The sequence below is a fragment of the Pungitius pungitius genome, chromosome 1, assembly GCF_949316345.1.
Source record: "Pungitius pungitius chromosome 1, fPunPun2.1, whole genome shotgun sequence".
In the NCBI taxonomy this organism is placed as follows: domain Eukaryota; kingdom Metazoa; phylum Chordata; class Actinopteri; order Perciformes; family Gasterosteidae; genus Pungitius; species Pungitius pungitius.
The window spans coordinates 30,588,178-30,607,665 of record NC_084900.1 but is presented as its reverse complement, the minus strand read 5'-3'; the positions used below and the strand labels follow the sequence as shown (position 1 = coordinate 30,607,665).

General features: G+C 43.1%; 1 protein-coding gene across 2 annotated transcripts; it reads left to right on the top strand.

The window, feature by feature from the left end:
- The first annotated feature begins 2,341 nt into the window (after positions 1 to 2,341).
- ngfa (nerve growth factor a (beta polypeptide)) lies at positions 2,342 to 16,158 on the top strand. Of its 2 annotated transcripts, XM_037480281.2 has the most exons (3): positions 2,342 to 2,506; positions 14,569 to 14,677; positions 14,956 to 16,158. In XM_037480281.2, exon 3 carries the CDS (start codon positions 14,967 to 14,969, stop codon positions 15,858 to 15,860), a length of 894 nt encoding a protein of 297 aa, XP_037336178.1. In that variant the 5' UTR covers positions 2,342 to 2,506; positions 14,569 to 14,677; positions 14,956 to 14,966; the 3' UTR covers positions 15,861 to 16,158. The 2 variants fall into 2 exon arrangements, with proteins under 2 accessions (XP_037336178.1, XP_037336177.1); XM_037480280.2 differs by lacking the exon at positions 2,342 to 2,506 and having other exon boundaries at positions 14,277 to 14,677.
- The last annotated feature ends 3,330 nt before the right edge of the window (positions 16,159 to 19,488 follow it).

Here is a 19,488-nt window from a genome sequence, read left to right as displayed (position 1 = left end):
ATCGACTATCAAAAAGACATCAAAGAAATCATTCACAGTAGGCGTAAGAAGGACTGACGCGTATCTGGGTTGGATTACTGACATTTCCACAAAAATATATACTTGCCCATGTTTAGAAATATTAAAATGATTTGTTGGATGAAATGTTATTGGGGTGCTAAGGAGTGAAAATCAGAGGGAAACATCTCGTCTAGAAACCGCGTCTATGGAAACAATGCTTAAAACAAAACTGAACAGATTACTGAGAAATCTTTTTTGGTTGCAGCAGAACATTTAAATCGCCGGGATTTCTGTGAATTCATTAAACAGGGAGACGTTTACATTTCAAGAACTATGACGTCATGCCTCGTCTGTTTCAGATGAATTGGAATGTGTCCTTCAAAACCAGCCTGTACCTCCCTGTGCAGCACCTTTGTGCCAGCGAGAAACCCGTCCAACCGCTTCTTTCAGATTTCACGAGTTTCACATAGTGAGGATTAGCCTGTTGTTAAGCGCTTTAAACCAAACGGTATTTGGATGTGGACTTTATGCTGCTACGCTGTACTCGTGCCCTACGGCAAAAAAGGAGTTATTTCAAACCATCAAAATGATGGTTTTATATGTGCAGAATGCATCTCTGTAATTATGCAATGGGTGTAAGAAGAAGGAATTAGGTCTTTGCGGACATTCGCTGGAATTTGTAGAGCTGTAAATTAAAGACCACACACAAGCGCAGGATTGCGTCCCATCCCTTTAATTTATGTTTTAGTTATATTGTGCAGCACCAAACCCTAACACAACTGCAAACCAGTTTTCACATTCATTGCAATGGTGTGCTTTTTATTTATTTATAAAAACAGACAACAAATGAATTATTATTGAACATCTCATTTATTAAATTACAGAAATATGTGAGTCCATCATTCTTAATGGATCTTGACAAGATCTTACCATAAGGTTAATAAACCTGACATTTTTAAAATCACCTGCATTTAGGTCAAACTCATGGCCACAGGTTCTCGGTGTTAAAATACCTGAAATGTGGGGAAATCGATGCACTCTTGACCTCCTCTCTATCGTTCCCAGCCTAAAACGCTTGCCCCCTCTCCGCATTTCTCACCCAGCCAACCTGTGTGGGGTACAGGGTCAGGGTTCACTGTCTGGGAGGGTTTCGCCTTTCAGGCTCGGCCTCGATAACAAGGGCCAAAGCAGTTTTGAAAGTGACAGAAGCGATGTCTTGTAGAGACATAAAAAAAATGCTGTTCACAGAACGCCTTAAAAAAAAGCCAGATTGTTTTAGGCTCTGAACTCCTAAATTGGGGTCAATATTCTTAAGCAAATAGAAGCCTCTCAGGATTTCCACAGTGCAAATTACTCCAGGTCCCATTTGCACACAATAAAGTTTTCATCAACACCACTTGAAGTAAAATAATTTAAATTTTCCCAAGAGGATAAACGTATGACACTGACACGCAATCCTTCCTCTCTGTCCTGTTTTTTCCCCTCTCCTATGCATCTGTTGAGTCTGAGGGGTGGATCTGCTCAGCGCCACGGGCTCTGACAGTGATACTGTTCAGGTCAGGGAGAAGCTATGAAAGAGAGAAACGTGTAGAACCAGAAAGAGGGTGAGAAGGCAAGATTTGAAGAAAAAAAAAATTGAAATGCATGAGTAATACGGTGAGACAAATGTCAGAGAGGAACTGTTGTGACACTGGTGCACGGAGCCCTGAATGCAGGGCGTGGACGGTCTCTGCCCAGGGTGAGGGGGTAATCGTACTTGCATGTTTTTACTGTGCTCGTTTTCCCTTCTCCCAATTCCTCGAATTTGTCACTGACAAGCACCGGGGGAGGAATTCCTGGCTACTTTCTTGTCACTACGTCAATTTCATTGGAATGTAGACGATCTGATTATCAAAAGAGTGAACATTATCTACAACATCAGCTGTTATGAAATGGGTGAACCAATGATGTTGATGGTTTAACCCCACGCAGGGCAAAGGCACGTTGCAGATCGTATCCAAGCTCCTCTGCCTATTTATAGATATCAATCAGGTGTGGAAAAACAATGACAAAGCACACCCAGACCACGCTATGTGGTGACGTCAAGTCTCTAATGAAAAGTAAGTGAATCATCCCCAAGTGAAAGTGTATTTCCACAAAATTACGCAAAAATTAGCGGATGAACAACAGCAACTAGTTGCGAATTTTGAGCAGCTGTGCACTATTTTTTGTGGGAGCATGTGTAAGGGATAGGCACTAGGACCTGTAGTGAGCCACACCGGAGGGAGGGAGCAGCTTTGGGACTCCTCTAACTAAATTTTCTGAACAATCCATTTCCCAAAGAGTGTGGGAGGGAGACAGACAGAAGTGAATGGCCAAAGTCCTGGATTCACAGCTTTAAAAGCAGGAGCGCCATTTGGAGATTGGGATAATTCTGCACCTGGCCTGGAGAGAGTGAGGTGGAATATAGCAGAGTTCATCTGGAAGTTTTCCCTCACTGTGAGCGCACAGAGTCATTAGCAGGGTGGTGAGTCCTATCTTATTCTTTTAACACTCTAATTAAACATGGTGTTAATGTGTTGGGTGTGTTTGTGTGCTGATAGGACAGAGAAACAGAAGAGAGAGCAGAGGAGAAGTTTTCCCCGTACCTGTCCTTAAGTGAAAATGGAGCCACTGAATTGAGATTGAGCTCAGTGGCAACCAGAAAAGTTCTCTGTTGGGGGGAGAAAATTCCAGCTGACTTACACACACACACAGAGGAGGTACTAAGAAAAGTTTATATGGCTTATGAAAGTGAAATTTGTGTTGGCTCAGTTCCCTCAAAAGGTCCGTACAGATGGAGAGAGATAATGGAAGAGGAGAGGATGCGGAGTGAGAGACCCTAGCGCTCAGAATAGAGGCGAAGGTTAGAAAAGAGGTTCCTCAAACATCAATGGGAACCAGTTCACTGTTCAGAAAACTCATGGGACATCAGGTTACCTTCATTCTTTCTCTCCTTTTTTTCCCTGTCTGCCCCCCCCCCTCTTTTTCTATCTGTCTCTCTCCACTCATGTTACACAACCCTTAAAGGACTTGTAGATTCTGATGCGCTCCAATGCCCTACATCAAGTATGTATGTATGTATTGCTGTGGATATCTGTATGTCTGGGTGGGGCCTGGTGCCTGCATGGGTGTGCAGATGATCAACTCTGATATGTAATTGTGTGTGTATGCAAGCGTGTGCTAAACGCAAGCCTCATGCCCGCCACTCCTACCAGGGAATTCCTGTCGGGATTTGACAGGGGAGGAATGTCACCGTGGACTAATGTTTACGCAAACAAACAAACATCTCACACACTAACAGTGTCCTACACAATGATTTGGCCAGTCAAGTTAAAACTTGGTATTTCGATTTAATTTGAATAGAAAGTGTACAAATGTAAATGTCGGATTGTGGTACAAAAGATGTAGTCACAAACAGATATTTACAAAGTGTCCGCTGTTTGTATATCACTGTTGGATCAAAATTTTTATAAAAATGTTCAGTTTAGGCAAAAGGAGTAAAGCCCTGTATTAAGGGATGCTGCCTGTGTGTTTAACTGGTTTCATCAGCTCTCTGTTGGTGCACAGAGGAAGCGTAATCTTCAGCCGTCCGGCTAAATATTGTACATGACATTTAAGAGATGCTTTCCATCAGGTCAACATAATAACTCAGAGCGTATTTCCTTGAAACTCAACCGAAAAGTAAATGCATCTTTTTGGCTTTTAAGTTACACCACATGTTCCACATTTTGAAGAAAAAAATAACCAGAAGGAAGGAAACTACATTTTATATTTGATTGTCTCAGGAAGCACCTGCTGGTTTTGCCCATAAAATGAAGCCATACATAAAAGGAGAACAGTCTCATATAAAGCCAATCAAAAGGGTTTAATTGTCATGGTACCGTCTTAGTTGTTACAGGGATATACAGTAGACTGTTGGTGGCCTTGTTTCGGGTTACCATCAGTACTACGAGTGGTTAAGCACACCAAATGTACAACAATTAATGAATCTAAAGTCGAGCTGTTTGCAATGTTGGATCCACTTCCGTCAATCATGCAGAATGATGCAGCTTATAGCAGACTAAAAAGACTTTTCTCTCCTTTAATACAAATTAATGTCACAGGATTTTAAATCGCAAAAAGGTATTATCTCTGTAACTTTGGCTAGAGACTAAGAGCAAAAATTGCTGTTTTCTATATATTCTTCAAAACCCAGAAGAATTCCCAATGGCGAAAACTGCTTACGCCCTGCAAAGTAGTGTGTGTGTGTGTGTGTGTGTGTGTGTAGTGAGGGCAGATGGACACTGCTGTTTTCCCGTGCTTACAAAGATGCCTGATTATTCATGACCATCTCAGGTTTCCCTTTGAAGCCAAATTACAGCTTTCCCCATGTTAGCACCTATGTGTGTGTGCATATACGCATGTATATGTGAATGAGCTAGACATAAAAAGTGACACTTTTATGTTCAATTGACTCTATCACTTTGAGTCAATAAATTATCATCATCATCAAATTATGAGTCAACTAAAGGGACTGATGTTTTACTGAAAACTCTCTCTTCATCCATGAATAAGGCCTTTACCCTAATAATCTTATAAAATTATGTGCAGCCCTTTCAGAGTAACAACAACAAAATGCCTGAAGAGATTTATGATAGAAGAAGAATTTCCTTAAATTGTAGAGCTATTTATACACCTCGCGGTGAGCTCAGGTCGGGTGACCAGGCAGTGGCCATCGGGCTTATTTTATGTACTTCATACTAGTTCTCTTTCAAGAGTCAGACTTCACGACAGAAAAAAACGCATACGCCTCGACGCATTGGTTGGTCACATGGACACATAAAACCCCATCCGTCTCAAATTGAACTGCGGCTTTGTTCACTGCTCTCTAGTGTGGGGATGCAATGCAACAGGCGTGCGAGTTACACTCAGTTTATGACAGAAAGAAGAAGCTCAAGCACTTGAACACATAAAGGATGGAATAATGTTTAACTGCACAGGGCTGTATAGGACACCTGGGCAGGGGAGAGGCTGCGACAGCACACCTGGACTCTCAGTTTAATTGCGTCTATTCAACCTGAGGGGCTAAAACTAACCAACGTAGCCTATAAAGTGAAACTACAAGCTGTTCCTTTCACCTAAAAACAAGCTATTATCATAATTGTTGTTCTCGTAACTCCTGTTAAGTCTTAATGCACTGCGCAGGATTACGAGTGTTAAAACAGTAAAACATCGTTACAAAAACAGGACTTGCATTGGCATCTTAATGCAATTTCATTATTTCCTATATTTAATCCAATGCTACATTCCATTTAGTCCATTTCGCTTCAATGTATCTTTAAGCAGAGTAAAGCATCAGTATTGTTCTTTTTATCACAGCTTAAATCAGTGAGGTATTATATAGATCAATGATATAGAGCAGCGAAGATTGAAATCATGTACCATATAACAATATAACACCAAACTTTATTTGACTAAATAAATTTCATACATTTCTAAAAGACATCTGTTACTGGGCTTGCTGGAAACAAAAAAAACCTGGGGTTTGTTCACTCCAAACAGAAACATGATGTTTGCTCGCTTATCAGGTTCGCAAAGTTCCCTTAAGGAAGATTATTGCTTACACATGTTGTCACTTCAAGTGTATAACAAATTTAATGTGTTACTTTTTTACAAAAGTAAGTAAGTCAACGTGCACCTCCCTTATGTCCCTGATATTCAAGTCTAGCAAAATAATATCCAATTTGTTTTTGATACCAAGTTCAAGGAAATTGATGTAACAAACTTTAATTATTATTGGTTACATTAGTTTTGTGCAATAATGGATCAACGCCTCATAAGGCTTTCTGTGCCACGGTTAATCATGCATTGTAAGTCACTTCTTCCCCAAAAATAATGGGCTTTCTTGACAGAATACCATGAATTATTTGGGTTTGCCATTAACTTCTTCATAAACACGTTCAAATAGAGTCAAAACCTGAGGGTGAAAGGGAGAAAAAGGGTGATATTTGGACGACACTTGAGATGATGATTCGTGGTTTGAATTGTAAACCCGTATCCTGCTTTGGTTATCCTTTGGGTCACTGGAGCTGTGGTGTGGCACAGGTCAGTGCACAACAGCCTCTGCTGAGAACATCTGGTTTTCAAGGAACCAGCTCGAGTGTTCCGACTGAAACCAGTGGGAGAGGTAAGAGGTCAGAGTTTGGACAAGGGTGGGGGGGGGGGGTCACGTCTGTGTTTGTGGAGGAAAATGGGGATCTGTAGGTCACCGCAGGTCAGTATCCTGAACCGCGTGGCACTGGAGCAGTGCGGAAATCATAGAAGCCTGACGTCATGCACCAGAGCCGCAGTAATTCTTGTTGACGTTTCCTTTGCAAACAACTTCTCACAATGTTTGGGAGAAAATGTATTCAACAGAAATCACAGCTGACATTGTTTGACATTCGACAACTGACGGCGTTTGAACAGAATTGTTGTCAGACATGAGCAGATTCTTTTGTCCCGGCACCTTTTCCCCCCATATGGACTTGGTTTTCAGCACTATACAAAAATCAAGATAATACACTGGTGTGTTTGGACTTCTCTATACATTGAAAACTGAATCCAAGGCCGTTAATGCAGGTCAGTCTTTGTGTTACAGATCTCATTTCCACAGGTGCTGCATCAAAGGATTGCGTTTGCTTGTGTGTGCCCGCTTTTATGTCTCCACGTGTGTGCATGTGTGTGTACACTTTGTGTAAAAACAAGAAGTTACAACTAAATGTGCAGACATGCCTGCTCATTCCACACGAAATGCCTCTCTGACTTTCAGTTATTGCTCGCTCCCCTCTCATGCATGTTCACGCTGCCTGAACACACAGTAGCCAATAAATTACCAAATTACCCCAGCAGTTCTTACAGTAGGAATAACAGTGTTGTGGTCTTAATCTGTGGACTTAGTGCACGTCTGGGGTTTTGAACTCTTTCACTGCAACCACTTGCAGTGGGGGGTGTGTGTACTTTTGGATGATGACACCGTCTCACTCTCACTTTCCCTCCTCTTCATCCCCATTGGTAGGTTTGTCTGCTTGTCCGAACATGAAACTCCCCAGTTGGCATCGACAGAACAAAAATACTTGATCCTTTCAAAATGTTTGAATTCACTCCAAAGTCTCACAATTAGCAGCTGGTACCAGATGATTTGTAAAAAAAACAGTTTATTTTATCCATATAACAATCTGTACATTCCCAGAGTGATCCAGTTTTGTCCAACAAAGATGTGACAAACAAAGAGATGCATAAACCTAACTATCATTTGAGAAAAGGGATGTAAACATGTCTATATGTTGGTTAGTCAGACACACACTCGCTTTAGCCCCAAGGACACAAAAAAAAGAAAAATACACTTTTTGAGCACTCGTTTGCTGATTTGGATGTGCAGGAGGAAGAGACACCTGTTAGTCATGGCAGACTGGTCTCCTACACAATGAACTAAGAGTCTTTCTCCTTATAGTTCCTTGAGCCAGACAGGATCCCCCCCAAAAAACAGAGAGGTGTTAAGGACTTTACAAGCAGTTTTCTTCTGCTTTCAAACAATCTGCTGTATCTAATTTTAGTTCAAACCTGAGGAATAATGTTATGTCACGACGACTTTTGGGGAGGATGACGCTGTAGGAAGCCATTTCTCTCTCTGCTGGATTAAGCTTGTGCATTCAACTGCACAGCAAATAGGTCTGAATTGGTCTGAAGCCCCTCTGCAGGTCACAGACACACAAACACACATGCAGTGGTGCTGGAAAGTTGCCTCTCCATCTCTTTCATCACAACTCCACTCACACGCTGGACATGGCATGCCGCTAACAGACAGAGGATGGGCCTGGGAGGTCCCAAGCAGACAGGTGGTTGACATCAGCTCGAGAGGAAAGAGAGGGGGGGGGGGGGGGGAGGGAAATATGGACTGAGAAAGATAGCGAGGCAGAGAGACCCAGAAGCAAAGCGACAGAAAGAGAGAGAGAGAGAGAGACCACACAGAATACAAGAAAGGCCAAAGGGTCATCTCTTCAGTAAGAGGGGTGAGACTGTAAAGTGATGACAAGATCGCATTTCCACTTTAGAGGATTCAGGCGAGTCTTGACTGGGACATCTATAACAAAAGATGAATTGCACTTTTTTTTCATTCAATGCAGAACAACGCTTTAGACTCAAAGTCTTAGTGCATGCTCACCATGACAATGCTAACTGGCTGTGTACCACGCTGGCGGTTAGATACGAAACTACTATGAGTCACTGATCAGCAGCAGTGTCAAAGCACAGGAAATGGCACGAGTCATAATGGCATTTGGTTTTAAACTTCAGCATATTGACACTTTTACTGAGCCACGGGGCTAGCATAGCTTCAATATAACGGCAAACGCCAATATCGCATCAGAATGTAGTTCTGCAAGTGAGGTCTTCACCCATTTTACTTCGGTATCCTGGATTGAGATGCATGCTCCAGAGGTGCCGTACTGGCTGGTCGATTTTTTTGCCCCAAACAACCGGGGAAAAGGCAAAGCTCAACATTGCTGCTGAGCTCAGACACTACCGTCGATACTTTTGTGTTTAACTTTGCCAACAACCCAACCCAACAACCTTTCAAAAATGCTGAGAATGTGCATATGTCTATTGTGCAGTTGTGCAAACCATCAGAGTAGTAAATCTGTACATGCATATCCTAATGTCTGACCTGGCATACCCAATTTTGTGTCTAAGGGCCAACACCCAGTGAGTGCATCCGTCTATTTACGCCCACATTTAATAATATGTTCTGGGGCAAGTTTACCTGGGTGACTCACTCACTAACGCTTTGTTTTGGTGTTGTGACATCATGCAGTCAAAGTGTCACATGCTAATCTGTGTGATTCATTTTTTTCGTGGTTTTAAGCTGTGAAAGACACATTTGGAGTGTAAGATGAGTCTGAGATCATTTATCAAACATGCAACAGATTGTGATGTCAGTGAGCTGCATGATACACTCTCTGGGTGGATTAGAATATGAATGAACGTGCTGCTTCAGTGGATGCCTTCTCAGAAAATCCAGCAAGCAACATCAGCTAGAGCACCTCTAAGACAGATGTTTTTCTGTCTGCTGGAGCTGAGAAGGGAAAATATAGTTTTCTGTTAAAGATATTGGGAATAAAGACAAAGCAATGAAACTACATTTGTCTCTTTCTCCTCAACTCTTTGCAACTCCCTGTAGCCTTAATCCCTCCCTCCTTCGCCGTCCTTGAACTCATGTGTCTCCTTTTCTGCTGTCCTACAACCTTGTACATCCATTCCCTGCTTCTTTGTATCACATGCTCCTTAATTTTCCAAATCCCCAAGACAACCCATTACCCATCTGTACCGCGCCCTGCATTTTTTCGCGGCCTCTCCCTCATCCCTTGATGTCTTCAATTCCTTCCCCTTCATCCCCTCTGTCCACCTCTCTGTCCGTGGCCAGACAGGCATTCCTGCCTCCGGTCCTCCTCGTCTCGGTGCTCCACTGTGGGATTCTCACCAGGAAAGGGGAGTTATTACCGCGGCCGTGCCAAAAGATTAACCACTTGCCATGAGTAGATTGTTAAAAGTCAAGGTCATAAAAACTAGGGGTCTAGAAAATATGTTAATCATTGTGCATTCGAGGCCTCTGGACAGGCCTCCCACATCTGTTGGTCCAGCCCAGGGAGAGGCCAAACTTTTTGGCTGAAGTTTGGCCTTATTGCCAGACTAACAACCTTATGCTTGATGTTCCGCTGGAGTCCAAGAAGAGACACATTGAGTTCATTATGAGAGGACATTTTACAGCATCATACCCCTGAAATTCATTGTTGGTGAGGAACTTTTAAAAGTAGAAATAAAATTGACAGTTGTTGTGTTAGACGCACGGCTCAAACGATTTTATCCGTTGATGCGTTGTGTTGCGACGGCACCAAAAATTGAAACTTGTCAGACTTAATTAAAAAAAACACCTCATATCAAGAGCAGACAAAAAAATATTTGGGCAAAATAAAATATAAAAACTATGTTTGTGTCTCTGGAACGGACCGCTGGCAACAATAGCATTGTAGCCCAAATTTATACGGCTGGAAGTGACGACCAACTTGGAAAACGATGCACTCTTACCTTGGTTTTTCACTGTGATGTGAAATCGCCTTGTGATGTGAACATGCGTTACTCCAGGCCTAATGCATTGCTAGAGGAAAGGGCTCATTCATAACCCCATATAATGCCACTAAATACACTTTAATTATTTTCTATGCAAGCCACAACGTATCCTCCACCTGTTCATGAACATCTACAGAAACATCTGTATTAACATAACAGGCCGTTGTGGTTTTTAAGCTAGAAAACACATTCAACAGAAAAGGCAAAAAAGCAATGTGTCAACGATGTTCTAAATGCAATTATTGCTGAATTTCGCTTTCAGCTATAATGTTGTGTATTTTCAATTATCTTCAAAAACACCACAAGGATTCAATTTTTCTATTATGATGAATCAATGTTCGACTTACTTACGTGTGACAACGGGGGGAAATGGCGAGGTTACTTTGTAGCAGTGTCTCTGCTTTGTCTCAGGGTTGTCCTTGCAAATGAGAAAAAAACAAAGAAAAAAACACTCTGCCAAGACTTAACTTAAGGGTTTTACCACACGTAGTATTAATACATCTCTAAAGATCTTCAAAGTCTCGACTAAAAAAAACAGATGAAGCCGAGAGAGACACACTCTACACCAAACAAAGCCGGCGGTTACTGGAACTGTTTTTCAGTATGTTGGGGAAAAAAAGCAGCCATGTCAATGTTCAAGTGCCTCGGAACATTTCTATATCTAAGAGAAAGCAAGAACTTAAGAGTACGATAGAATAAGTAAGGCATACTATATTTAGTGCTTTTGAAAAAGACAAAAAATGGAGCCATATGCAGACATCCAAGTCACACAGTTTGACTTGAGCCATTTCCAAGACAAATTCCTTCTACGCTAATCGAAATCCCATTGCTTTAGATATTATTTTACAGCTTCTGAAGCGGTAGTTTATCCACCAGAGACCAAAAGACAAACAGCCGCAGATCAATATGCCCAATATGCACAGGTCAAATACCAGGGGATACGATCCGCTTGGTAGACGGAGAAAAAGTCATAAAACAGCAGCATGAAGGAAAGTCTGTCAGTTCTGCAGATGTGGGACATTGATTTAGAAATCAAAACATAAATAGTACTTACTTTAATACGATTTGTCATTCGTTTTCCATAATGCCTTACTTTGTGATATTCAGGAGATTAGGAAAAAAGATTGATATTTGTTGTGTAGACCATGAATCAATTGAGATATATTGAAAATAATAAAGACACATCTATGCATGTGGGCCAGTATCAGCAAGCTAAGTTGAATTTAAGGTCAGTCTTGTGAAAGATACTTGGTCTTAAACATATTTTATCCGTGTGCTGAGCACGCCAGGCATATTTTACTGCAGAATCCAGTAAAACCATCAAGCTGAAACTAATACAAACTGATCTCAAAAACAGCACACACGTTCTTTTTTTCCCCCAAGTTGTAGCGGTCTGTGAGTTCAGGCTGTTGGTACAGTTTGTGCTTTTACAGTTCTTTGATTCTCTACATCTTGCACCATTTGTCATTTCAAAGTAAAGTGCTTTAGCGGGTTGACTGCCTGTCAACATGTCCGCGTGTCCTGAGACCAGAGCAGTTTCAAGTGATACGGGTAGTATAAAAGTATAATCCTGTAAAGCCTGTAGATACAAATTGGACCGAGTCATTATGACAACAACTATTGGTTTCTGGATCAGGGTTTTAGTGCCTTGAGTTGGGTGATTTGTGCAAATAGAAATGAGCATATTTGGACTGCAGAGGAGGTGCTGCGTACTACTCTGATAGTGGCAGCGGGCATTAGGTGAAATCTGCTGCTGATGGTTGCACAAACAGACTTTTAGTTATCGTTCTGTGTTAGCTCCATAAGAAGTTAAGCAGAATCATAAGCATCACACTATTTAAACGTTGATGAAATTTCAGTAGATGGGAAGCTTGACAACAGTGAAAGATACCGTGGTTAGACAAAGCGTTGGGAAATCTGAAGGATTTCCATGGATCTGATGCAGATGCAAAGAGTTTCATTTCAAGTGAAACATTCTCTAAACGTAAGAATTATTTGGTCTTTAAAGAGCAACCCTTGTATGTAGCAAAAAATATAAAGCAATGATTAACAGGTTTACAGATCATTTCTAGTAAATACATGTCTTCAAACATCATGTTACGTGAGAAAAATGACGAGAGCAAGTTGACCTGGCAGTGGTCCCTTTTTGATCATTATTTCCTCTGGATGACAGCAGGAGGAACTGCAGTACACTGACTTGATGAGAGACACTGTTTACCTTGTTCGGTTTTCCTCGGCTTCACCTTCCTCTTCTTCTCAGCAGCTGTTAGTCTCTTTTTGTCACCCTCTCATAATCTGCTGCAGTTGTCATCGCTGCGACAGGAAGACGTGTGTTTGTTGGAGAGAACTGTTGAAAACGTCGCTTAATGTAAACTCATTTTGGCTGGATGGCAGGCAACACTCTCCTAAATTGCTCATGTTCTGGCTCATCTGCCTTGTTGTCATTGTGTCATACTCGACACACTGCGCTGTAACCACAGGTTGTCCTTTGGCGGCTTGCAGGGACCACAGTCTGATCAATGGAGCATTTTGTGGACCGGCACACTAAATGAAAATGTGTGAAATGTGCAACCGCTTCGTTTTTTCAGTACCAGTAAATGGGTGGCTGGGCTCCACTGCCTTGTGCAAACTAAACAGTCTCCGTCTCAAGTGTTTTCCTCTCACGCCGTGCGGCGATCGGTTTTCCAGGTCGCGACCTACGCCATCGTTTCACTCCCGTTTCTTTGATCAACTTCGCCGATCTCGTTAAAGCAGGTGGTGGCGCGGGGGTGCCTGGATCACTCATGCCGTTCCAGCTTTTGAAAGTGATGCACCACTCAACAGAAATGATACTGAGTGACAGTTTGGCAGGAGCTGGGGAAACAGCCTGTTGTGAGAAAGGGAAGCCTCTTTAGAGCAGGGGGACAAAGCAGCGGAGCCACAGGAGGCCGTTTAACAAAGTCGGTTCCCATGAACATCTCTGTTGGTTGAAGGCATGAATCATTTAAGGGTATCCAACAACTGCTTTGTTCATGTCAATGTGTATTAATACCGTGTGTTCAGTGTCTGGAAATATGAACCATATTGTGTCCGTCATTTCTGTGGTATTTGCCTCAATGGTTTGGAATACCTTTGTCATTATTTGGCTGGTACATGTGAGCAGAGCTGTCTCCAGCAACTCCCATGTGCATTTGTGAATTCCTTTTTCTTTTTCTGCCTGGACACTAAAAAGGAAAACAGCTTACTGTCCCGTGCCTGTCAAAGTGCGGGCGGAGCCGCACAAGGAACTCGCAGACTTCCTGTTTTATCGGTACCATATGGATTGTCGCCCCCCCGCCCCCCCGGTTTGATGAAGGACGTACGCTCGCATGTAAAATCCATTGCCCCATTTCAGCGAGCATTTCCTAATCCAGACTTGGTCCCACGTATTTATGGAACCGAAACCACGGAACCATACCACAAACAACATTGTGAGCATGTCTCGGCGAGGTTCACCGGGAACCACGGGAGCATCGCAGCACCTCACAAGGCCGTGTTGCATGTTTGTTATTTTGCATACAGTATTTGTGATCCAGAGGGTCAGAGGAATAGCCAGACAGTTTGTGATCCAGTGCTGTAGTAATCCCATAAGTCAAAAGGTGCCTTCTAAACCGCTCTGACCCCTGTGCTCCTACGCTGGAGTGTTTACGCTGGCTCCACTGGCATTAAACACAAGCCGCATATTTTTAACATTAGGATCCTCCCGGCTCACCCGGGGCCATGTAAATAGTGAGCTGCTCGTCAGCCGGGTTCAATCAACTCACTGCCTGTTTGGACCAGCTCCATATGTCTGGTGGTGTGTAGTCGTACGATTGTGTTTATTGAAGCAAAAAGATACCACTTGAGCGTCTCAAACTTCAATCTTTCAACCCCCCAAAACTATTTTTAAAGTAGCTTTGTACATATATCACAAAAAGATGTATGTGAAAAGCAGAAGGCTGCATTACAAATGGTATACAGTAACTATAGTTATGTTCAGATATTGTGGGGGATTGGTAGGGTAGTGCAAGCAAATATGTACACATTACAATAGTAATGTACTATATAATACTATTTAAATTCCCTCTTTAAAGATGCAAGTCGAAGGGCTTTTACTGTTAAAACAGTGTGTGTATACATATATTTATATAAATGGAGGTGTGAAATGCTACACATTCCAACGTATGGCAAGTCCAAACTCTTGTACTTAAACCTGGTGAGTGTGAGTGAGATGAGGTCAGGCAATGGGTACATTAACAGGGTGTAAGCCTCTGAAAGCACCGGTTGTACTTTACCAAATATCTTACCACTTGTTGTAACTAAAAAGGGTTAAAGTGTTTTACCGCTGCATGTGACAATAATAAAGCACTGTCAGTCAAGTATTTTATCTGTATGTGTGTGTTCCAGAGCTGTAGTTCAGGGGGTCCAGATGGCAGGCATGAGGGGCCCGGCCTGCACTGGAGTCTGGCTGTAGAGTCCACAGGGGCTCCCGCTTCAACTGGACACATTCCAAAAGGTAGGCTACACATAAACACAGCATAGCAACACACAAAACAAGTCACGCTCAACTACAAGGACCAACAATGTCCCTGTAATAGTGAAGATGGACCAACCTTTAGTCCAAGTACTCATGATTCGGTTGCTAATATAGTTGGAACACTGCAGTGATGACCTGAAAAGCATGCTTTAGGTGAAAGACAACAATATAAGGGGAAAAAAGTGAGTCAATTTGTGTAAGAAAGAAATATAGGTCCAATATCTGAACTTTTTTTTCCCCCTTTGTGCTCGGCTCAGGACGTGTGCCCATGAGGTCGTCACCACTGGTCCTGCTCCTCCTGATCGGCGTCCAGGCTGTACAGAACATGGGCGGTGGATTGGCCCGGTACGCCGGAGCAGCCAACCACAAAGTCGAACAGCAGACGGCAGCCAATCACCGAGCAGGACAGCAGCAGACAGTAGCGAGGGACCACCTCTCCGAACACCACTCTTCACAAGAGCACCAAAGGACCAGCCACCGAAGGACCAAGAGGCCCCGCCGGGCCGCTTCCCACACACAGGACAGAAGCCATGTCGTCGGGCAACCTGCGTTGGACTCCCCCCCGGACCCTTTCAACCCAGTAGTGGACCCCAAGCTCTTCTCCAAGAGGCGTTACCGCTCCTCGCCCCGGGTGGTCTTCAGCGAGGTGGCCCCGTCGCAAGATGCCCTGGAAGGTGAGGGCTACGACGTTGAAGGAGTGAGGGGGGGGAGAGTAAGGCGCTCGCATACCACGCACCGAGGAGAGTTCCCCGTATGTGACAGCATAAATACCTGGGTGGGCAACCTGACACGAGCCACGGACATGGGGGGGAGGGAGGTGACGGTGCTGCCCAAAGTCACGATCAACAACGTGGTGAAGAAACAGTTCTTCTACGAGACTACCTGCCTCTCGCCAACGCATAGGGGGTTCGGGGCCGCGAACTCCGGAAGGGCAGGGGGACGGGGGGCCAGACAGGGCTCCAGACAGGGCTCCAGACCGGGCGCGGCGGGCTGCCGCGGCATCGACAGCCGCAGCTGGAACTCCTACTGCACCAACACACACATATTCGTGAGCGCCCTGACCATGTTCGAGGAAAGGACAGCCTGGCGTTACATCCGCATCAACGCCGCGTGTGTGTGTGTTCTCAGCCAGAAGTCTTGGGCGGGAAAAGTGCTGCACTGACCGGTGGGGGCGGGGGGGTCTATGAACCAAGCACACACATTTCTACTAAACAGCCACTGCAGCTTTATTGCCAATACTGTAATCCTCTTCCCCACCTCCAAACACACACACACACACACACTTACACTTATTGACACACGTACAGAAACAGCTTCATCAATAAAACCCTTTGGCCCCTGACCCTACCTCAGCCTGAGAAGTCCTGGTTGTTTTAAGTTATGAGGACTGCATGTCATATTTATAGTTTATACAGTCAAATATGAAAGTATATACAGTATGTGTATATATATTAAATGAATTCAAGCTTGTTGTTGTTATTGTTGTGTTCATGTGTTCATGCTGTTATTTATTAAACACCTCAGTACTTGCCTGGTTTCTTGTGTCGTATCAATATGGTGTCGATGGTAAGATTTTGGTCTTTTCACTATTTTCATATTAAAAGACCATTTCAACTATGAAAGAGATCGGGCGCAGTGACAAACCCACAGAGGGGTATGACTCCGACTTCAGCTAAACTCTCGATGGAATGTTATGGATATTAACTCCATATCAACCGTATGAGATGATACAACTTGATTGTGCACACCTAAGTGAGCGCCGTACGGTCTCTCGATGGTCGTAACGTGATCAGAGGGGCAGGAAAATTACAAATCTTAAATCTTTTTTTTTTCCAATCTTAAGCTTGTGATCATTTTCGGACTAATCAAATTCTGTAATCATTCTGTAATCCCTCTTTTGCTGTATGGAAGACTTTTGGCATGTTTCCCCACTCACTCATTCAAGTAATGTTTTAGGTACGTAAATATTTGAAAATAAGGTCAGTGCGGGGTCAGATAAAGGCCTATTGCTCAGATTTCCTTCTACACAATATAAACAATATGAATGTTAGGTTAGAGAAAAAGTGGAAGAGAGTGTTTTGTAGTACATGGAGTACATGCACTATTTTGGAACGTATACTGTATATACTCCTTTAGAGCGCCCCACTGACAACAATTAGATATGCTTCTATTGACTCACTTTAGGTGTTAATTTAATAATGAAAATTAAGAAACATGGACAAAATATGAAAATGCCTGAGCTAAACAACTAAGGTCCCTCAAAAGCCAAGTGATACACGGAATATTTAATGCCCTCAGGTCATCTCAGTCATATTTTGGACGTCTGGGGCAGGTTTCACAAGACCATGCTGCCCTCTTGTGGTGAAATGAAAAACGCTACCTTGAACACATGGCAAAATGGTCAGATGATTAAAATAATGAGCAAGGCAAAGCTCTCTCTTTCTCTACATCGATCCATCTGTCTTGCGCCTTCCTCTCTCTCTCTCTCTCTCTCTCTCTCTCACGTTGTTCTCGTCTCACTGAAAGTCAGATTCTGCACCTCTCCTCACATCAAACACCCTCCCCAGCTTCCTGGCCGTGCCCTCACGTTTCGCTGCAGCTTCAACGATCATACCCAAGGCTCTTCCATTGTGGGTGCGTTGCCAGCGAACCTCACTGCAGCAAGACTGCACGATCTGCAAGATGTTTCTGAAGGTGACCCCTGGATAACCTCTCACTTTGGAAGGAGCTGTGATAGTGCGGTGTAGTTTGTTAACGGTTTACCTTTTTCTCTCTGGTTTTCTGCAGACGCTGCAAAACAATGAAAGGCAGTAACATATTTAGAGAGAAATAAGTTCAATTCTGACTGCCAAGTCTTAATCCCTTAGATTAGATTTTCTAAATTGTTTCCAGGCCGAGTAGGCAAAAACCGACATGGATGAATAAATAGTAATTATATGTATGTATATAAACCTCACTGTCAAAGAGCCTCTTGAACCAGCTTCTCATATGGAAAACCCACTATTTGTACCGCTCAACTTTATTGGTAACGATTGGAAGCCACCTAAGCAACTGTCCTTTCATTGAAAGTAAAAAGCGGGGCATGCAGTCAGTATTTGCAGTGTGACCAGTAGATGGCGCCATGCTGCTACAGATGAAAATCTCTTCCGCTGCAGAAGGCTCCTTGGGCACTTTCTTGATGTATAAACTAAATCCACCAACCTGCCAAAGTGAGACCATGGCAGACCCTCACAGCCAATAGACGTCACAGTCGGTCATCAATAAAGATCACACAGCCTCTACCCAGACAACAGCTTCTTTTCCAATGCCACCCGTTCAACAGAGGAGTAAAACCAGGGCCGTATTCAAATGCTTAACATTTTTACAGTAGTACATTTGTCAAAGGTATGTTGAAAAATGTCCAATGTACAATAAAATAACATGCCCGAACCCAAGAAGGACTTGTTTACGCACCACATTGAGCTGCTACTCGATCTAGGCAGCCATTTGCTGTGTTTCTTCCCGAGGGTTATGACCTGCACGCATTTTTCTTGTTCACGTGTTTGGAAGCACATAGCAACTGAGCTACCAACGGCCAACAACAACCTCCAACAAGCGGGGACACTGTGCTCTTGTCTCGGTCTTATCTGACTTTCCTTTTAAGGCGCTCCTCTCTGTCCTGCACGATTCCCTCAATGAGGGTCACGGCAGACGGCTCAGTTCATGTGTGCAAAAAGAGCCACACGTTGATGATTAAATCCATCATCTAAACATTTATACTTCTCTCCGTCGTGTCATTCCCGTCCGACTCTTTCTTCCCTCTGGCATCGAGCTTGGCAGATCGTTTTGTTCCTATAAGGGCATTCTCTAACCGGTGCCTACTTACCCGCTGATAAAATGACCAACTCTTTGGACGCTCCCCCTGTTCTCCATGGTTGTGGGGAAAATATTTATATTGTAACGTGGTTTCGTGCTCCCAGTCACTGACGACACTGGGGGAGGACATCAAGGGGTTACTCTTTCCATTTAACTTATAGTAGACTTGGATTGTACGTTTAAATTTGACTGATGTTGGGCAAAGCCTCATGCATTGTGATTTTTAGTGGGATGTCTCTTTTTGTCAAAGTCAAAGGAACTTTCTCTTCAAATTTGGCTGACATTAGGCATCCGTTGAGAATTACTATTTTATTCATCAATAATCAAGCAGATTGCTTTAATGCTACATCGACATCTGAACAAGAGAGTCTTGGCAAGGTCTATGTGCTGTTTTAGTTCTAACATTCCCCAACATCATGATTTATCTTGTAAGAGGATGTTGAGTGAGTCCAGTTACCATGTGGATTACATCACAGATCAATCAAGGCTGGGATTTTCCTACATGCTGTCTCTATAGATATCTGCTTGGTGCAGTTAGACTGCAGTAATTCTGTCATAAAATAGGCTGGTTTTCATTCTACACACGTGCAGGGTGACATGTTTTGATATGTCTTAATCGGATATGCATGAACAATAGCCCATAACAGTAGAAGAGATGCTATAGCTGAACATAAATTAATTCTGGCAGTTAAATGTGCAATGTATAATAGGTCAATGTGAATTACAGGGCTTCCATTTGGAACTGGCACAGTGACCCTTTAACAATATTTTACCACGTTTAAACAATTGAAATACAAAGACCGCATAATTAACCAACAATGTAAGATCAGCTTACAGGTAAACGGTGACTTGTTTGTGTGGCTGTGCCAAACTTTTGTAACATTTGTCCAAGTCGTCATCTTGTACTCCCTGTGCGCCCTCCAGACCCCCTCTGC

What these genes read in the sequence shown, in the direction of transcription:
- ngfa (XM_037480280.2), top strand. Translation starts at nt 14,554, where the DNA reads ATGTGTGTGTTCCAGAGCTGTAGTTCAGGGGGTCCAGATGGCAGGCAT. An exon ending in AACTGGACACATTCCAAAAG is followed by an intron (nt 14,678 to 14,955) that starts GTAGGCTACACA and finishes TGCTCGGCTCAG; the next exon opens with GACGTGTGCCCATGAGGTCG.